The sequence below is a fragment of the Callithrix jacchus genome, chromosome 1 (genome assembly GCF_049354715.1).
Source record: "Callithrix jacchus isolate 240 chromosome 1, calJac240_pri, whole genome shotgun sequence".
In the NCBI taxonomy this organism is placed as follows: Eukaryota; Metazoa; Chordata; class Mammalia; order Primates; family Cebidae; genus Callithrix; species Callithrix jacchus.
Window position 1 is genome coordinate 105,929,446 of NC_133502.1, and position 21,521 is coordinate 105,950,966.

At 35.8% G+C, this 21,521-nt stretch overlaps 1 protein-coding gene across 11 annotated transcripts in view; it reads left to right on the forward strand.

The window, feature by feature from the left end:
* LOC128928059 (putative COBW domain-containing protein 7) overlaps window positions 1-21,521 on the forward strand; it is a 54,757-nt gene that overhangs the window by 7,382 nt on the left and 25,854 nt on the right. For 5 of the 11 annotated variants that reach the window (XR_013533407.1, XM_078367862.1, XM_078367864.1 and 2 more), the window contains exons 5-8: window positions 10,370-10,429; window positions 11,965-12,002; window positions 19,139-19,185; window positions 20,938-21,024. Coding sequence is in view for 9 of the 11 variants with exons in the window: in XM_078367862.1 (XP_078223988.1) it covers window positions 10,370-10,429; window positions 11,965-12,002; window positions 19,139-19,185; window positions 20,938-21,024 (232 nt within the window). In the remaining 2 variants the exon portion in view is untranslated. Of the gene's footprint in view, window positions 1-2,890; window positions 2,913-10,368; window positions 10,430-11,964; window positions 12,003-14,998; window positions 15,117-19,138; window positions 19,186-20,937; window positions 21,025-21,521 lie in introns of those variants that run through there. The other 6 variants (XM_078367881.1, XM_078367880.1, XM_078367867.1 and 3 more) reach the window with 5 other exon arrangements.

The window sequence follows — 21,521 nt, forward strand, 5'->3', positions numbered from 1 at the left end:
TATATAGTAAATAGATGTATTAAAGGAAGATCTAAAATGAGTATTAAAGCTTTCCTTTAATTAAAACTTTTTTTGTTTTAAAAAGAAATAAAATTTTTTTTGTTTTAAAAGAGGAAAAGTACTCAGTTATTTTCTTTGGCAGATGAATGATCAGAGTATTTATTGGTATTTTTAAGCTGTTAACAGAATTTGAAGTTTTATTGCTTGATTTAGGATTATTTGTAAGAACAGTAGTTGTTAAAAGTATAGACATGCAGAGATGTTCTACCTCTAAATACAGTTGTTCCTTGGCATCCATGGGGTATTAGGTCCAGGACCTCTGAGGATACCAAAATCTATGAATGTTTAAGTCCCTTATATAAAACGATGTAGTGTATTCCTATAATCTATGCACATGCTCCCATATGCTTTAAATTATCTGTGGATTACTTATAATACCTAATAAATATAAGTGCTATGTAAGTAGTTATTATACTGCATGGATAAGTGAATGATGACAAGAAAAAAAAAGTGTATATTTTCAGTACAGACATAGCCATCTATATTTTTTCTTTTTTCTTTTTTTTTTTTTGAGACAAAATTTCACTCTGTAGCTAAGGCTGGAGTACAGTGGTGCTATCTCAGCTCACTGCAACCTGCGCCTCCCACATTCAAGTGATTCTCCTGCCTCAGCCTCCCAAGTACCTGGGATTACAGGTGCCCGCCACCATGCCCAGCTAATTTCTCTATTTCTAGTAGAAATGGGGTTTCACCATGTTGGCCAGGCAGGTCTCGAACTCCTGATCTTGTGATCCGCCCCCCTCAGCCTCCCAAAATGCTGGGATTACAGGTGTGAGTCACCGTGCCTGGCCCTTAAGTTTTTCTATTTTTAATCCACAGTTGGTTGAATCTATAGATGTAGAACCAACAGTTATGGAGGGCTGAATGTATATATTTCATTGGTTATATTCCATAGAGATTTTATTTCTGTTTACTGTTCTAACCCAGCTTTCTGAGGCAGTCATTAAGAGATATATAAAGGCTTTGGGCTCTAATCCCAGCAACACTTCTTCCCTTTAAGTTAATTCTTAGCATTTTGTTTTTTTACTAATAAAATTGCAATAATTTTATTTGTAAATGTTGTCATTAAGGTAACAAAGAAGATACAGTTAAATCTTCACCAGGCCTTTTTCCCAGTGTGAAGTTAATGATTATCAAGAAAATTTTTACCTCCAAATAGAATTATATCTAAACTCTACTCTAGAAACATTGTTACTTCCTCCATTGAAGTCTGGAATCCCTCTAAATCATCTGTGAGGGTTGGAATCATCTTTCAAACTCCTATTCATGTTGATATTTTGATCTCTCACGAATAACGAATGTTTTTAATGGCATCTAGAATGATGAATCCTATTCAGAAGGTTTTCAGTTTACTTTGCCCAGATCCATCAGAGGAATCACTGTCTATGGCAGCTATAGCTTTATGAAATATATTTCTTAAGTAAGACTTGAAAGTCAAAGTTACTCCTTGATCAATGGGCTGCAGAATGGATGTTGTGTTAGCAGGCATGAAAACAACAATCTCCTTGTACATCTCTATCACAGTTCTTGAAAGGAATCTTTTTCTAAGCAGTAGATCTCAATGATGGGCTTAAACCATGCTGTAAACAGATGTGCTGTCATCCAGGCTTTATTATTTATAGAAAACAGGCAGAGGGGATTTAGCATTACTTCTTAAGGGCCGTAGGATGGTAAATGATTATTGGCTTCAACTAGAAGTCACCAGCTCCTTTATCCCCTAACAAGAGAATCAACCTGTCCTTTGAATCTTTGAAGCCAGGCATTGACTTCTCATTAGCTGTGAAAGTCCTAAATGGCATCTTCTTCCAAAAGGAGGCCATTTCATCTCCATTAAAAATCTATTGCTAGGACCCACACAGTGGCTCACGCCTATAATCCCAGCACTTTTGGAGGCCAAGGGGGGCAGATCATGAGGTCAGGTTATCGAGACCATCCTGGCCATGGTAAAACCCTGTCTCTACTAAAATAGAAAAAAATTAGCCGAGTGTGGTGGTGTGTGCCTGTAGTTCCAGCTACTCAGGAGGCTGAGGCAGGGGAATTGCTTGAATCCGGGAGACGGAGGTTGCAGTGAGCTGAGATCATGCCACTGCATTCCAGCCTGGCGAAAGAGCAAGGTTCTGTCTCAAAAAAAACAAAAAAAAAATCTGTTGCTTAGTGTAGCTACTTTCATGAATGATGTTAGCTACATCTTCTAGGTAACTTGCTGCAGCTTCTATATCAGCACTTGCTGCTTTACCTTGCACGTTTATGTTATAGAGATGGCTTCTTTCCTTAATGTTGTGAACCAGCCTGTGCTACCTTCCAACATTTCTTCTCCGGCTTCCTCACCTCTCTTATAACCTTCATAGAACTCAAGAGAATAGGGTTGCTCTGAATTAGGGTTTGGCTTAAGGGAACACTGTGGCTTGTTTGATCATCTGTCCTCTCCATATCAGCAATAAGACTTTTGTTTTATTATCATTTGTGTGTTTACTGGAGTAGCCCTTTTAACTTCCTTCAAGAACTTTTCCTTTGCATTCACAACTTGGCTAACTGGCTCAAGAGACCTAGCTTTTGGCCTGTCTTGGCTTTCAACATAACTTCCTCACTAAGTATAATCATTTCTAGCTCTTGATGTAAAGTGATAAACAGGTGACTGTTTTCACTTGAACACTTAGAGGCCGTTCTAGGGTGTTAATTGACCTAATTTCATGTTGATCATATTCTTTATGTTGTCATGGTTCCATCATAATTCTTTTAGTTCTATGTTTTAATAGTTTTGGTGCTCATTACTAGTACTGTTGCTTCTCCATTTCTGAGTTAGTCCATCTCCTGATTGAATTTCATTGTCAGGAAATCTTTTCAAGTTATAGGTACTGCTTTCTTTGGGTTCTGACTTTATTGATCAAAAATATTTGTCTTCTGTTTTTATGTTACTTGAAGGATTACTTGGCTAGGTATAAAATTTATCAGTCACACATTTTTCCCCCCTCAACTTTGTAAATTTTGTTCCATAATCTCCTAGTGTTTTTTGATTGGCTGGATTTCCTTGTCCATTGTTTTCTTCTTTTATTTTTATCAGGAAGAATTTGTGAGTACTATAGTCTCTGAGTTTCAATGCTTGAGAATGTCCGCCTGTTGCTTTCATTCCTGAAAAATAACTTCGCAGGAGGTAATATTGTTTGGGAACACTTTCATTAGCTTTGTGGTCACTGTTTTATTATTTTGGGACATCTAGTGTTACTGTAGAAAAATCTGATTTTTCCCCCGTTCCTCTTTGAAGGTGGCTTGTTTTTTTAATAAAAAATGCATGAAAGGTTTTTTTCTTTATTTTTGAAATTCAGTAATGTAAACAAGTATATCTAAATGCCATTTATAATTGTTTTTTCCTGAATTATAATATGCCCTTAGTTCTTTTAAGAACATTTTTCTTGTTACCATTAATGCTTTTTGTTGGGTCAAATTATTGTTTTCTCTGCTTCATGACACCAGTTTTCCTAATGTTGAATTTTCTTTTTTTTCCATCTGTAGTCTAATTGCTTTTATTTGTCTTTTACCTCTACATTTACTGTAATCCTCTGAAATAGTTTTTTTTTTGGTCATTAATTCTGTTTTCTCCAGTGTCTGTTCTGGTTTTGTTGTTTTAAATGAAATAGTTGGTTAAGTCATTGTGTTTATAGGCTCTAAGTTTCTTTAGCACTACAAACTGGATTTTCATCTTACTCTGCTTCTTGCTTTTGAGCTTGTTTTTATAGGGTTGTATTGTTTTTAAGTTCTTTATTATGATGAAGTTGTTGAGAATTTTCTTTAGTTTTTTTTTTTTGATTATGTATCCTTCCAGATTGGGTTCTTTGCCACTTGTGTGCCCTGTTCATTTCTTTACTTTTTTGTTATTTCTTGCCTTTTATTCTCTGTGTGTGTGTGTTTCTTTTTGTCAGGCTGTAATACCTCATATCTTCTTGATATGAGAGGCTCAGAGAACTTATATGTGGTGCTGATGGAAAATATTTTTAGTACTCTACTCTTCTTACCCAAATTTGTTTTTCTCCTGAGCTCTAGTTTGAAAGCTGTATATTGTTGGAGTGGAGGGAAAGAGAAGGGAAAAGTGGTGATTCAGAGAGCCAGATGGGCTATTTGGCTTTTGGGCTCTGCTCTCTTGAAGTACCAAGCATTTCCCCCTTGGGTCTGCCCAACTGCTTATGAATAAAAATCCTGTGCCTTGTATGGGGACATTATTCAGCCTCAGATCTCTCATTTCTCTTTGTTTTGAGCCCTAGAATATGACCTGACCCTCTCCTTCCCAAAGCATCGAGATGGTTAAAACTTAGTCTTGAAATTTTTTTGTTGACCTTTCCCTGTATTGCTTAGTCATCCCTCGGCTGCTTTTTGCCATTTTGGAAGGTATTTGTGATAAGTGTTTGGGATTTTGCAGACTATTTCCCTACAACCTCTTATTGGAGGTAGGGGTAGAGTTGGGAATGACCAAAAATCACATAGAACTTTGTTTCTTATTTAGACTGTCAGTCTTCAAAATTTATGACAGGCCCTTTTATATTTGGTTGCTGTTAATAAAATTTTGGCTTGTTTTATTTTTTATTTTTATTTTCGTTTTTTGCTTTATTGGGTTTTGAAGAAGGGAGATTCTATAATCTAGCTCAGGTTTTCTCAATGTCAGCACAGATAACATTTTGGGTTGAGTAATTATCTGTTGTGAGGGGGTTGCCCTGTCCATTGTAGGATATTTAACGACATCCCTGACTTCTACATACTAGACGCCAGTAGCATTCCCCTAGTTCAGACAACCAAAAATATCTTCAGACATTGCCAAATATTTCCCAGGGAGAAAAGCAACCTGGTTTGAGAGTCACTGATTAACTTTGTTCACTCATCTTTACTCTTCCTCCTAAATACCTACCTCCAAATTTTAATTAGATCTTTCTCGTATAGTCTGGCAAGTATTATATCAAAGACAAATATCAGTTTTAGAATAGAGCTTTAATATACTCTTACGTTTCAACTTAACAGGCAAATATTAATAGTAGGATTTATAAGCTATTTACTGGAAAAAAATCAATGAATTTTTAAAAATTACAAAATGATTTATGTATGTTAGATATTTTACTAAGTGAAAAAATTAATGCTTTCTAAAATGACTTATTGTTTGGAGTAATGATACAGTAGATTTAATTTTTCTCCCTCATTAATTAAAATCATGTTTTAGCCAAGAAAGTGAACAAAATTCTTATTGACAATTCAGTTGTTTCCCGTTTTGGAGACTGACACTCTCCAGTTCTAAGCTAAATAATTGTCATGGTAAAGTAATTTCCTTGAAAAGGACGGACATTGATTCAGCCACTGTTACTCACAAATCCTATTTCAGTCAAATTGGAAAACTATTAAGTTTTTGGGAAAAAAATCAATAGATATCAGGAAACCATTAGATTTTGTGGCCCTTGCTATATCTTGCATGAGTAATCGCTGTAAACAGCTGACAGATATTTCATTGTTGACACAGAGTGATGCTTGAGGGACCACATCTTGTCAGAATAGGAGGACAGCTTTAGACATTGGAATGAGTTTGGTTATCCTTGTTTTTCTCCTACACTGATTCTTTTTTTTTTTTTCTTTTTAAATTTTATTTTTTTTTATTGCATTTTAGGTTTTGGGGTACATGTACAGAGCATGCAATACAGTTGCATAGGTACACACATTGCAGTGTGTTTTGTTTGCTTTCTCCCCTTCACCCACATTTGGTATTTCTCCCCTGGCAATCCCTCCCCACCTCCCACTCCCACTGACCCTCCCCTTTCCCCCCTATGGACCCCAGGGTTTAGTACTCCCCTCTCTGTGTCCATGTATTCTCATTTTTCATCACCCGCCTATGAGTGAGAATATGCGGTGTTTCATTTTCTGTTCTTGTGTCAGTTTGCTGAGAATGATGTTCTCCAGATTCATCCATGTCCCTACAAATGACACAAACTCATCATTTCTGATTGCTGCATAATATTCCATGGTGTATATGTGCCACATTTTCCCAATCCAGTCTATCATCGATGGGCATTTGGGTTGATTCCAGGTCTTTGCTATTGTAAACAGTGCTGCAGTGAACATTCGTGTGCATGTGTCCTTGTAGTAGAACGATTTATAGTCCCTTGGATATATGCCCAGTAATCGGATTGCTGGGTCAAATGGGATTTCTATTTCTAAGGCCTTGAGGAACCGCCACACCGTCTTCCACAATGGTTGGACTAATTTACACTCCCACCAACAGTGTAAAAGTGTTCCTTTTTCTCCACATCCTCTCCAGCATCTGTTGTCTCCAGATTTTTTAATGATCGCCATTCTAACTGGCGTGAGATGGTATCTCAATGTGGTTTTGATTTGCATCTCTCTGATGACCAGTGACGATGAGCATTTTTTCATATGATTGTTGGCCTCATATATGTCTTCTTTCGTAAAGTGTCTGTTCATATCCTTTGCCCACTTTTGAATGGGCTTGTTTGTTTTTTTCCTGTAAATCTGTTTGAGTTCTTTGTAAATTCTGCATATCAGCCCTTTGTCAGATGGGTAAACTGCAAACATTTTTTCCCATTCTGTTGGTTGCCGATTCACACTAGAGACTGTTTCTTTTGCTGTGCAGAAGCTGTGGAGTTTGATTAGGTCCCATTTGTCTACTTTGGCTTTTGTTGCCAATGCTTTTGGTGTTTTGTTCATGAAGTCATTGCCTACTCCTATGTCCTGGATGGTTTTGCCTAGATTTCCTTCTAGGGTTTTTATGGTGCTGGGTCTTATGTTTAAGTCTTTAATCCATCTGGAGTTAATTTTGGTGTAAGGTGTCAGGAAGGGGTCCAGTTTCTGCTTTCTACACATGGCTAGCCAGTTTTCCCAGCACCATTTGTTGAACAGGGAATCCTTTCCCCATTGCTTGTTTTTGTCAGGTTTATCAAAGATTGTATGGTTGTAGCTATGTTGTGTTGCCTCTGATGTCTCTGTTCTGTTCCATTGATCTATATCTCTGTTTTGGTACCAGTACCATGCTGTTTTGATTACTGTAGCCTTATAGTATAGTTTGAAATCCGGTAGTGTGATGCCCCCCGCTGTGTTCTTTTTGCTTAGAATTGACTTGACTATGCGGGCTCTCTTTTGGTTCCATATGAAGTTCAAGGTGGTTTTTTCCAGTTCTGTGAAGAAAGTCAATGGTAGCTTGATGGGGATAGCGTTGATTGTGTAAATTACTTTGGGCAGTATAGCCATTTTCACGATATTAATTCTTCCTAACCATGAACATGGAATGTTTCTCCATCTGTTTGTGTCCTCTCTGATTTCATTGAGCAGTGGTTTGTAGTTTTCCCTGAAGAGATCCCTTACGTTCCTTGTGAGTTGTATTCCTAGGTATTTTATTCTTTTTGTAGCAATTGTGAATGGCAGTTCGTTCTTGATTTGGCTCTCTTTAAGTCTGTTATTGGTGTAGAGGAAGGCTTGTGATTTTTGCACATTGATTTTATATCCTGAGACTTTGCTGAAGTTGCTTATCAGTTTCAGGAGTTTTTGGGCTGAGGCGATGGGGTCTTCTAGGTGTACTACCATGTCGTCTGCAAATAGAGACAATTTGGCTTCCACCTTTCCTATTTGAATACCCTTTATTTCTTTTTCTTGCCTGATTGCTGTGGCTAGAACTTCCAGTACTATATTGAATAGGAGTGGTGACAGAGGGCATCCTTGTCTAGTGCCGGATTTAAAAGGGAATGCTTCCAGTTTTTGCCCATTCAGTATGATATTGGCTGTTGGTTTGTCATAAATAGCTTTTATTACTTTGAGATACGTTCCATCGATACCGAGTTTATTGAGGGTTTTTAGCATAAAGGGCTGTTGAATTTTGTCAAATGCCTTCTCTGCATCAATTGAGATAATCATGTGGTTTTTGTTTTTGGTTCTGTTTATGTGGTGAATTACGTTGATAGACTTGCGTATGTTGAACCAGCCTTGCATCCCCGGGATGAATCCTACTTGATCATGATGAATAAGTTTTTTGATTTGCTGTTGCAATCGGCTTGCCAATATTTTATTGAAGATTTTTGCATCTATGTTCATCATGGATATTGGCCGGAAGTTTTCTTTTCTTGTTGGGTCTCTGCCGGGTTTTGGTATCAGGATGATATTGGTCTCGTAGAATGATTTGGGTAGGATTCCTTCTTTTTGGATTATTTGGAATAGTTTCAGAAGAAATGGTACCAGCTCCTCTTTGTGTGTCTGGTAGAATTCGGCTGTGAACCCATCTGGACCTGGGCTTTTTTTGTGTGGTAGGCTCTTAATTGCTGCCTCGACTTCTGACCTTGTTATTGGTCTATTCATAGTTTCAGCTTCCTCCTGGTTTAGGCTTGGGAGGACACAGGAGTCCAGGAATTTATCCATTTCTTCCAGGTTTACTAGTTTATAGAGTTGTTTGTAATATTCTCTGATGATGGTTTGAATTTCTGTGGAATCTGTGGTGATTTCCCCTTTATCATTTTTTATTGCATCTATTTGGTTGTTCTCTCTTTTCTTTTTAATCAATCTGGCTAGCGGTCTGTCTATTTTGCTGATCTTTTCAAAAAACCAGCTCTTGGATTTATTGATTTTTTGAAGGGTTTTTCGTGTCTCAATCTCCTTCAGTTCAGCTCTGATCTTAGTTATTTCTTGTCTTCTGCTGGGTTTTGAGTTTTTTTGATCTTGCTCCTCTAGCTCTTTCAATTTTGACGATAGGGTGTCAAGTTTGGATCTCTCCATTCTTCTCATATGGGCACTTATTGCTATATACTTTCCTCTAGAGACTGCTTTAAATGTGTCCCAGAGATTCTGGCATGTTGTGTCTTCGTTCTCATTGGTTTCGAAGAACTTCTTTATTTCTGCCTTCATTTCATTGTTTATTCAGTCAACATTCAGGAGCCAGTTGTTCAGTTTCCATGAAGCTGTGCGGTTCTGGGTTGGTTTCTGAATTCTGAGTTCTAACTTGATTGCACTATGGTCTGAGAGGCTGTTTTTTATGATATCAGTTGTTTTGCATTTACTGAGCAGTGCTTTACTTCCAATTATGTGGTCAATTTTAGAGTAGGTATGATGTGGTGCTGAGAAGAATGTATATTCTGTGGATTTGGGGTGGAGAGTTCTGTAAATGTCTATCAGGTTTGCTTGCTCCAGGTCTGAGTTCAAGCCCTGGATATCCTTGTTGATTTTCTGTCTGGTTGATCTGTCTAATATTGACAGTGGAGTGTTAAAGTCTCCCTCTATTATTGTGTGGGAGTCTAAGTCTCTTTGTAAGTCGTTAAGAACTTGCCTTATGTATCTGGGTGCTCCTGTATTGGGTCCATATATGTTTAGGATCATTAGCTCTTCTTGTTGTATCGATCCTTTTACCATTATGTAATGGCCTTCTTTGTCTCTTCAAGCGGCGCCGGGGAGTGGGTCTTCCATACGCTGCATTTCCCGCGCCCCACCCAAGGGCGGGGATTTGGCGCTGGGCTCTTCCCTGTTCACTCGCCGTTACTGAGGGAATCCTGGTTAGTTTCTTTTCCTCCGCTGACTAATATGCTTAAATTCAGCGGGTCGCCACGTCTGATCTGAGGTCGCGTACACTGAGTCTTTTAGACAGCCCTGTCACTAACTGGGTCTGTGATGCTTTGAAAAATCAAATATTTTCCTCGCTCTGTTTTCTTTTTCTGGTGTTGCAGCATAATAATCAGGGTATGTGGTTTGATATTTAACCAGTTTCTGTCAAAAATAAGTTTTAATTTATTATTTAGGCATAATTTTTCCTCAGACCCAGGTTTTATACAGTACTAAATAGTGTGAGAAATAATTAGTAATGCCATAGAGTATATAATTTTACTTCTAGTTCTATACATATAAAATTTACTATACAAGTAAATTTTTTTTTGACAAGTGATTTGGAATTATTGATGTTTTGTTTTCCTTTTCCTTTAGAGTGATAATTCACTGTTTATGACCTGAATGGTTATCATATTAAGGAGATGAGCAAATAAAAATAAGTCTGATGTGCATAAAGCCATACTGCTCAAATTGTTTGATAATATCTGCTATTAAATTATTATGGCATTGGTAGAAGAATGATGTCTTGTTTGCATGTGATAAGAGTTGGTCTTTTTTAAAGGAAATAACAAGAGGGATAGAAATGGGATGGGTATAAACAGTAAAAGGTTCTATCACTGTAATTCTTATAAGAAGATATATGTGTTTACCTGTTAATTTCATCAGGGCAAATTAAAGCATGGATAGAATCATGTTTCTCAGTGTGAAGAAATATTTTTATTTGATGAATATTATATATTTTCAGGTGCAGTGGCTTCTATGTTTTGGGTTAATGCTGAATTAGGGAGTGATATTTATCTTGATGGTAAGTTAAAAAACAATTTTCTCTTTTTTTTTTAAAGATACAGCCTTGCTCTGTCACCCAGGCTGGAGTGCAGTGGTGTGATCTCAGCTCAGTGCAACTTCTGCCTCCCAGGTTGAAGCAATTCTCCTGCCTCAACCTCCCAAGTAGCTGGGACTACCGGCTTACACCATCATTCCCAGATAATTTTTGTATTTTTCTTAGGGACACGGTTTCCCCATGTTGGCCTGGCTGGTCTTGAACTCCCGACCTCAGGCAATCCATCAGCCTTGGCCTCCCAAAGTGCTAGGATTATAGGCATGAGCCATTGCACCCAGCCTCTTTTGTTTTTAAGTAAAATCTTTATGGTTAAGCTTATTTTTATTCATTCATATTATAATTTTAATTCCTTGCATTGTTCTTTTTAGACTTTAGTTTAATGATGAAGTCTTTGTTCATGTAGATTGAAAAACCCCAGATAGTGGTGGAACTGGATGTCACTCAACTCTCCCAATTTAGTACTTCCACTAAGATTTTCCTTAAAAAAAATACGCTATGTAGATTTTCTGTTTCCTCTGTTGTTTGATGTATGCACTTAATATAATGTTAGAGCCTCTTAATCTGCCAGGCAATATGAGGATCATATTTTTGCTCTCGTTTTTCATTTAATACAGGAATTAAACACTCCTCCCTTACTTTATTTACCTTAACACTTTTGGGCAGTAGACTTTATAAGCTTATATACATGATATGCCTTCATTTAAAATATGTTAGGAACTTCCTTAGTTAAGCAGGTATGGTTTCTCCATCCCTCTTTCCCTTTTTCACCTTTTAAAAAACCAGTCTTTTTATTTTTCAAAAGGAAGAGTCATTAAGAATTTTAAGAATCATTAAGAAATTTTGGAATTACTAAGCCAGGCCCCATCATTGAGCTCTAATATATGTGGCATATAACTGGTTGAATTCCTTAGGCATAATTAAACTCATTCTATTGTTATCAGCATATATTCAGAGATTACTAAATGAATGGGTAGCTTAGAAACTTAGGCATGCGTTAATGAAAAACATTTTTATGAGTTGGATATGGTGAGAGATGTCAGGAATAAGATATCCTAAGATGTCTCATTCTTTAGGCAATAATTTAAATGTTAAGAAATGTTAATGATTTTGATTATGTGAAAATAAACTAGAAATAGCTTGTCTTGTGTATTTTTCACATTTGACTATGTTATGAAATTTGACTTATAGTTTGGATGGTAAGCTTTTTAAGTGACAAATCTTATTTTCTTATTTATTTAATTTTAAAAATTTATTTATTTTATATCTTCTCTAGTGCCTTAAAATAGTGCTAGTTACTCAGTATACATTTGAAATGCATTGACTTGTTTTTAGAATTTAATTAAATGGCAGTACTGGCAAGAGAAATAAACGGTACTTTTATTGGGTAGCATTTGTGAACTGAAATAGATTAATTTTAATTTTCATTCTCAAGTATGGTTGCATAATATTAATAAACACTCTTTTTTAAAAAGGTGATTAAAATGCTTTTTCCTTCATAGGTATCATAACTATTGTGGATTCAAAATATGGATTAAAAGTGAGTCGAAAGATTTCTATGAGTGGCTCACTGTTGAGAGCTGGGAATATGGGGTTGATTGTATAATTTTCTTTATGTTTGTATCTGTAATTTTTTTTTAACAAAAACCTTTTTCAAAAAAGTATCCTGAACAATAGATAAAATTTGTGTTTTAATTATTTGTGTTAAATATTTCTTTTCTATTACTCTGAGTTTGATTTGGTGATAAAATTTGGAATTATAATTTGTAATAAGCACATGCAGTCAGGTTAAATTTTGGTATATCTAACTCTTCACTAGGATTCAACCCCAATATTGTTAAGTTATTCTGTTTTGTAGAGGAAATCGAGCTTAATAAAGCATCTGAGATCTTATTTTTCTTGTTAAGTTGCTATTAAACACACATTGGAAATGAGTTGAGGCAGGTGAATCACGAGGTCAAGAGATTGAGACCATCCTGGTCAACATGGTGAAACCCCGTCTCTACTAAAAATACAAAAAAATGAGCTGGGCGTAGTGGCATGTGCCTGTAATCCCAGCTACTCGGGAGGCTGAGGCAGGAGAATTGCCTGAACCCAGGAGGCGGAGGTAGCGGTGAGCCAAGATTGCGCCATTGCACTCCAGCCTGGGTAACGAGTGAAACTCCATCTCAAAAAAAAAAAAAAAAAAAAATTGAAGACCTAGGTGATAAGTCTTCAATATTTAGGTGCAGCAAACCACCATGGCAGACATTTACCTATGTAACAAACCTGTGCTTTCTGGACATGTATCCTGGAACTTAAAACTAAAAAAATACATATTGAAGAAAATCAGGATATATACATAGGATTGGTAAGGAGAATCTCTCCATTAAAAGGCATCTTGCATTGCTTCTTGGTCTTTTGGCTAAGATCAAGTGTAAAAGACATCCTGCTATGAATGTTTTTGTTAACTTCAAAGGTTTTTAAATGCATTTAAATGAGGTTTAATTTATAAAATGCATTTAGTAAGATCTTTAAAAGTATATTGTTACGTAAAGTAAAATGATATTTCTCAACTTCCCAAGTGAGGTTTCAGTAAAGGCAGAAGAGGATGAAATTATTCCACCCACTGACCCAGTCCCAGTCTAAGCATATGGATAGGGGCCAAAGCAGTAATTTCTTAGAAATTTAAATTCAGTGTTTAAAAATTTGTATCAGTTTTGTATCCAACCTCATAATATATCTGAACTTGTTAATTTTTTTTTTTTTTGAGACAGAGTCTCACTCTGTCTCCCAGGCTGGAGTCCAGTGGCACCATCTTGGCTCACTGCAACCCCCATTTCCCAGGTTCAAGTGATTCCCCTGTCTCGGCCTCCGAAGTAACTGGGATGACAGGTGTGCACCACCATGCCCAGCTAATTTTGTATTTTTAGTAGAGATGGGGTTTCACCATGTTGGCCAGCCTTGTCATGAACTCCTGACCTCAAGTGATCCACCTGCCTTGGCCTCCCAAAGTGCTGGGATTACAGGTGTCAGCCACCATGACTGGCCTGAACTTGTTAATTTTTAAGTTTGCAGTTTTTTTTTTTTCCTAACTCTTTGCTGAAATTATACTCTAAGGGGATATGCCAGGCTTGTCAAATAGCTACCAATACCTCTTCACTGGGCCTTCTCTCCACCGTGGATAGAGTACCCTAATTTGAAAAGTTTGGAAGAGAATTCCTTTTTTAGAGTTTAAAAATCTCAATTTATGAATTTATGAATATAATTTAAGAATCAAAGAATGATCCCAAATACAGTATTACAGTTTCACTCAGGAAAAATTCTGACAACTTTTGGAAATGATATTTCTTGCAAAATGCTTATTGTGGTAGCAAAAAAACCCAAGTTACTTATTTTCAGTGTTTATTATAGGCATGTTTAAATCCATCTCTCCATAAATTTGTTACAAAATTTGATATGTGATAAATAACTGCTAAGACATTTTGGGTTTTTATTTTTTGATAGACTTAAAATGCCATACTGAAATTCAAACTCTTTATATGTTTAATGATTATAGAAATAATTTCATATGTATAGTTGGGTATGGAGAAAAGTTAAGTAGAATCTATTATCAGCATGATAGAGGCCAAAAAAACAAAGAAACATTCTGAATAATGCAAACACAGTAAATGTTTAACCTCCTGCCACCTTGATAAAACCTCTTAAATTATTAAATCAATATACCTACACAAAACTGACACACTGTCAGGATAATGGAAACTTTAGATTTTCTAAGTCGGATGCCAGATAAATAACTTTGCCTTGATATAAAGAATTTGCCAACTTGTTCAATTCCTCTGGTTGCAAAGCTTGACCTCAGTAGCTGCTTGTGATTCAGAGAATTCTGAGGCAGTACAAGTAATGACACTTGGATAATGGGCAGCAATTTAAGGGTGTCATGCTTCACAGAGCCAGCCCATCACAAGTAAAGCTGAGAAATGGTACCCTGTGGCCGGCCAGCCAAATCGAAACTGAAGTGGTAATTGATATCATGGGGTATCACTCTAATGGGATTGTCACCCATTGATCTGAAATACTCATTTTTTAATCATAGTCAAAGAATTGGACAACTTAAAATGACAGCTCTCTATTCTCAGGACTTGACACCTAGGGTACTGACATTGTTCTTTTCAGTTCTACAAATGTGACAGCATTTAATGCAATAGAAGCAGTGAGTGAAGTTACCCAGAAAAGGTCAAGTGAGAGGTTTCTCCTTGATTCCTCTGTTATATTGCACAATCTGTTGAAATAATTCAGTCAGAAAACAGTTTGGCTTGGAAAAGGCCAGAACAATAAATAGACTGACATTATGCAATAATTTTTAAAAAACTAAAACAGTGTTATGTCTGTAACCAATCCATCTGAAAGAAATAGTTCCTGCTGCTGCGTTTAAAAAATGACATTAGACATCTTTGACACTGGATTTATTTCCACTCTGGTCAACAGCAGTGTTCTTTCATAGCCAGTGTTTTAAGATAGTTTTTTCTTTTTTTTCTTTCTCTCTTATTGGTCCAGCTTCTTTCTTTATTTCTGCAGAAAAGGATACCCTATAGCCCTTCGTGAAGTTATGCCTACAGTGGTGTTATTTCAGAGAGTTCCTTTGTTTCTCTCCCTAACCACCAGGATTACTGAGGTATAATTGACAAGTAAAAAATTACAGTATATTTAAGGTATACCATGTGTGAATTACATTATAAAACAATCAAGCTAGTTAACATATCTGTCACCTCACATTGTTACCATTTTTTTGGGAGAGAGTGGTAAGAACAATTAAGATCTATCTCTTAACAGATTTCAAGTATAAGATAGAATTAACTGTAGTCACGGTATTGTAATTAGCTCTCCATGATTTATGCATCCTGCATAACTGGGACTTTGTAATCTGTGACCCACATCTCACATCACTCCTCTTTTTCTCCTTTGTTTCTTGTGATGAATTAAATTGGTGTTTTGAACCTTAGCCTTTTGAATATGTTGGATTAATTAGTACCAAAATTATTTTTGTCTTTTTTGATATATAAGCAAAAGCCACAGTTCTTTTTTTTTTTTTTTTTTCCCTTTAGTTGCATTTATTTTAAGGCTGAATTTACTCCCGTGCCATAAGTTTTTGCTTCTTCAGTTTCTTCTGGGATATCTTCTTCTTCTGGGCAACCTCCTCTTTTGGTTTAGGAACAATCTGTTCCTTTTCAGTAAGGATCATCTCAATGTTGCAGGGAGAACTCATGTATGGGTTAATTGAGCTCTGTAGGTCCGGCGGCGCATCTTGGGTGCTTTGTTCACTTGGATATGCTCAATGACCAGAGAATCTACATCTAAACCCTTAAGTTCAGCATTACTCTCTGCATTTTTAAGCATGTGCAGCAAAAATTCAGCACTCTTTTTGGGCCACTGACCTTGTGTCCAGCCCCACTGCTTGGCCTGGGCACACCTGCCAACTCCACCATTGTAACGTCGGAATGGTACGCACTGTTTCTGTAAAGTGACATCTTTCAGATACTTCGTGGCTTTTTGTATATGCATACCCTTGATGGCCTGGGCAGTTTCACGTGTGTTCTTAAAGTGAACGCGAAGATTGGAACCTCTTGTTTTGCATGACTTTGTGGGGTTCTCTGGATCAAGTGAATAGCGAACCATTTTCACAGATTACCTCAGGCCGCTTGGGGAAAGAGGAAGAATGGTGACTTCTGGGAGAACTCCAAAGCCACAGTTCTTAAGCAGGGATAAGAAATACTTTGGACATCTATGTAATATAAAATATTTTTTTTAATATTTTGCAAAAATTTTTCTTTCATTTACTTATGCAGTTAGATTAGAATGCCGAAATTTCCATTTTGTTTTATTTTATAAATGAAAGTCATCTGACTTAATGAGAAAATGGTGTATAATGTATTATTGGAGAATGTTCTTTTGAATAGAAGACATTGGTTTTAAACTTTTTGCAGGGTTTGACTTGGGAAGGTAGGAAGTCACATGAGGGAAACGTAGGGCTAATGTCTAAAGAAAATAAAGGTTAGTTTGCACTTATTTTTTTAAATGTTCGTTTGGCTTTCCTATGTGCGTATAACAGGACATTTATCTCTTCTGCTATAATTGTACATGATTACATAGAATTTTAATAGAGTTGTAAATATTGGCAGGCTTTCATTTGGGGTGATTTTCATTTATTTTTATATTTGATACTTTCTGACTGCCTGGAGGTAGTAAATGTTGATCTACCACCGTTAGTTTTGAGTGAAGAATTCTGATACTTTGGAGAAGTAAATGCATTTCAAACATACATTACTGTGTGAAACTACCATTTTATTAGTTACACTTAGGTATGAAAATGCAAAAACAAATCTGTAGTTCTTCTGTCACATCATTTTTATGCCTCACAAACTCATAGCCAAATAGCCCCAAATTCATATGTTAAAAAAAAAAAGCTTCCATAAGGTCAATAACACAGTATCTTGAAAAATTTCAGTTTAAAAAAAGTTTTCAGTAATATGGGATCATTCAGAAGCAGATACCGTGTGGAAAATATATTATTGTTAAGTAGATTTACTGTTTAATGGGAAGAGATTTGTTGTTGCATGTTATATGGCATTTTTCATGTAACATCTTTTACATATCCCTGTCAACAAGTAGGAGGTGTTAACTACAATTTATTCAACAAATATTTGTTGAGCCTGTGTGTCAGGCACTATTCCAAGGTCTGTTAACAGGCTTATTTTCAGACTAGGCGCGGTGGCTCAAGCTTGTAATCCCAGCACTTTGGGAGGCCGAGGCGGGTGGATCACGAGGTTGAGAGATCGAGACCATCCTGGTCAACATGGTGAAACCCCGTCTCTACTAAAAATACAAAAAATTAGCTGGGCATGGTAGCATGTGCCTGTAATCCCAGCTGCTCAGGAGGCTGAGGCAGGAGAATTGCCTGAACCCAGGAGGCGCAGGTTGCGGTAAGTCAAGATCGCGCCATTGCACTTGAGCCTGGGTAACAAGAGCGAAACTCTGTCTCAAAAAAAAAAAAACAGGCTTATTTTCTAGAGGCAGAATATATATATATATAATTATAGGACTTGTTATACCTCAGGACAGGATGAATTATGGAAAAAATAGTAAACTTGGTCTTTTGGCATGAAATGATTTTTGATACAATAATTTCCAAATTCTGTGACTTCCATAATTGTAGAGTGGGTCTGTAGTTGAATTGAACTCGATTGTTCCTGAAGTAGAAGTGAGTATCATTGCCATGATTTTATTTCAGTTTTGTTTTCCTCAAAATAGAATTTGCTAAACTTTTAGAAGGAAAAAATGTTTCCTCTGCAGACCTAACCAAGCATATTAAACTATTACCTACTTGCTCTTAGGTTCCAAAATATTCAGATCATCCTAATGATTATCTCCCTATACTGGCTTGACTCTGATATATGATTATTAACATTTGTGTAACACTGTACACAGACTGATTTTACGTGACATAAAAGGTTTCACAAAGACTTTAAAATTGTGTTCATTTTACTTGTACTAGTGTGTTTTCAATTTAAAAAAATAGCCCCTGTGATTGTATATAAAATATAGTATCCTGTCATGATAAGGGTGTTAGATTTAGTTTCTTCTTTTATAAATGAAAATAGCTACTTCCCATAATTGTTATGAAAGCTAAATAAGAAAATGTAGATAATAATTTATAAAGTTAAATTCAAAGATTTAATAATTTATGAAATTGACTTCAAATAGGAAGAGTATTACTACAATCCAGTTGCCTCGAAACCTCAGTAGGCAGCTTTTTATTGTGACAGGAAACCTCTATTGAGGTTTGAGGTGATGAGGGTGAAAAATTTAATTTTAGAGAAGAAGCTTGTGGTGTGGCATTGATAACTTTAGGGATGTGAATAGGATTATGGGGGGGAAAAAAACAACAAAAAAACCTTGCCTCCAGAGAGATGAAAAGTACCACATGGGCTCTAAGTCAGTGTCAAAATATTTTTTTTGGAGCTAGCCTGACTCTGGAGAGGTCAGTAAAATAAACAGTTGCAACAGAGAGGCTAGATTAGCAAGTATGGGTTTCTAAATGATAAACGGCTTTTAGGCTAGAATCAGGGCTGAATTAGCCCTCCCACCACTTATTTGTTTCGAGGGTGTTCGAAGGGCCTAGAACTGAGTTCACATGGTGCATGATTGTGGTCTGGGGAGTAGGGAAGTATATTAGATTCTAATATGGGGGTAGGCGTGAAGGGAAGTATATTAGATTCTAAGAAAATATATTTTGGTGGTTATCCTTTTTTAAAATAAGTAATAATGAGTATTTAGAACAAGAACAGTTTTGTAAGAAGGAAAATGCCTAAAATCTGAACTGTATTCTTCTATGTTTTTATGACATTATGTAAATCAAAGGTGTTTTCCTTTTAAGTGAAAGAAAAGGTCAGGAGTATGAAATCCTAAGCCCTTTTTCTCCCCCTTAAAACCCTACAGGTTCACTGTAGAAAAAAATTGCAAGTGGGGAAGAAAAATGCTTTCAGAGAGAAAAGTTAGTTCTGAATTTGTGTACTTCAGTAACAGTAGTTGAAGTTTTTATTAGATGCAAGAAGATGTCTCTAAAGTAAAATCCTTTGTGTTAACATTCGATTTTGTATTGTATTATAGTAACTTTATTCAAACTTCTTTTTTGTTTAGCATTTAACGGAAGAAAAACCTTATGGCCTTATCAATGAAGCTACTAGGTATTCATATTTAAAGTATATATTGATTGCTGGCTAATTGGAAAGAGAAAAATCACTAAGATGAAAACCAAAAGCAAATTAAGAAATTTTAAAACATAGTCAAGGAAAATTAATTTTCTTTCTTCTCATAGTTGAATTATTGCTATCTATTTGTTATGATCTGTTAGCTTTTCCTTAAAGTCATTTTTGTTGTAGCATAAAGTAAATGCTGAACACAGAAGTTCTGTAATTTTGAGGAACTCGGGAAATACTAACATTTAAAAATATTTTCTTTTTATACAATTTCTTTGGGATTGAAGATTATAAAAAATAGATAGATGTCTCACTGCCTTTAATAGTAGTTCATTGATTTCAGTGTTTATTGTTATTCAGAAAAATAGAGGAACAAATATGAAAATAGTTTTAACTTGGCATTAAAACATTTTTTGTTTAAACACTTTTATGTTTCTAATTTATTTGTCTTTAGACTTAGAAATATTTAAATTAATTTGCCTGCCCTAAGCATATTCTTACTAATAGGATAAAGGTAAGATAGATGACAGATTCTAAATATGCTGCTGGGTTTGCAAGTGAGACCCTCTGGGATTTGCTAAAGACTACAAATAAGCAATTTATTCCCAATTATTTTTGAGTATGGTACTCTATTGTTGTGTAATGCTGCTTAAACACTGCATTTGGTATAGGATTCAAATCAGAATGAACTTAAATATTTTTGTAACTTTTTTCCTTATGAAAATACAGTTATTATAGAAAATATAAATAAGTCTAATAGAAAATAGCAAAATTGAATGTTATGTACATACTGTTGAAACCTGCTTTTTCAGTGAACTAAAGTTAATTTAGTTTTGAGAATTTTGTTGTATTGTCTGAGATATAGCATAAGACCCTGAAGAATTGAGGAAAATTGAAAGAATTTCTAGTTTTACTATCCTGTTAATAGAACATAGAGCTTCTGATTATTATCATCTACTTTGTTATCTAGCAGTTAGCATGGGTTCTTTACAGAGATAATATACAGTATATTTATAGTGATAAAGTGGACATTTGTATAATATCCTGGTATGTCCTCTGAAGTATACCTTTTTTTTTTTTTTTTTTTTTAAAGAAATGTAGTGCTGTTTTGTTGCCCAGCCTGGACTTGAACTCCTGGGTTTAATTAAGGTATCCTCCCTCCTTAGCCTCCTAAGTAGCTAGGACTACAGATGTGTTCTACCATGCCCAGCTCTGAAGTATAGTTTTAAAAAAACCCATTTAATATAGTTTTTAGTATGAAGTGAACTTACTCTATTTCTTTGAAAATTATGGTAAATGTTAGAAGAAATATTTTAGTACATAAACTTCTTATTTTTACCATATTGGATATTTGAATTTTGTGCTTTTCTTTTTTTTTAATGCTTTTCTTTACAAAGAAAATTTTCAGTTGAAAATCATTCTTTTGATTATAAACTTTTTGAGACATCTTTCTAGCACAAGAATAGCAAGAAAGACAACTTAGAAAATACTTTTTGAAAGGATAATGTGAAATCTGAACTTGTAGAGTGATGAATACAATTCATTCACATTGAAAAATTAGCGGATTAGGAGTAAACTGAATCACTATAGAGCAACTATATAATTCTTAACTGATATGTTGATCTGCATGAGGTGTTTGTATTTTTAATTTGTTAACATTTCTCTTTTGCTGTATTAATCTGCATGAGGCATGTCTATTATTTAAAATTTCTTAACATTTCCTTTTGTTTGCTATTTTAGGCAAGTTGCTTTGGCAGATATAATTCTCATCAATAAAACAGACTTGGTTCCGGAAGAAGATGTAAAGAAGCTAAGAACAACAATTAGGTACAAAATGATAAGTGTGTTAAGTGCCTACAGATCCATATTGTACGACTCAGAATATTTTTTTTTTTTTTTTTTTTTGAGACGGAGTTTCGCACTTGTTACCCAGGCTGGAGTGCAATGGCGCGATCTCGGCTCACTGCAACCTCCGCCTCCTGGGTTCAGACAATTCTCCTGCCTCAGCTTCCTGAGTAGCTGGGATTACAGGCACGCGCCACCATGCCCAGCTGATTTTCTGTATTTTTAGTAGAGACGGGGTTTCACCATGTTGACCAGAATGGTCTCGATCTGTTGACCTCGTGATCCACCTGCCTCGGCCTCCCAAAGTGCTGGGATTACAGGCATGAGCCACCACGCCCGGCCCGACTCAGAATATTTTTTACCAAGACAGTTGCCCTATAGAAACTTAAGGTTTAAGGTTGACCTGCTTCAAGAACCATTAGGGAATCACATATGTTATTGTTGGCTAATTGACTGTTATATAAATAGCAGTACATAAA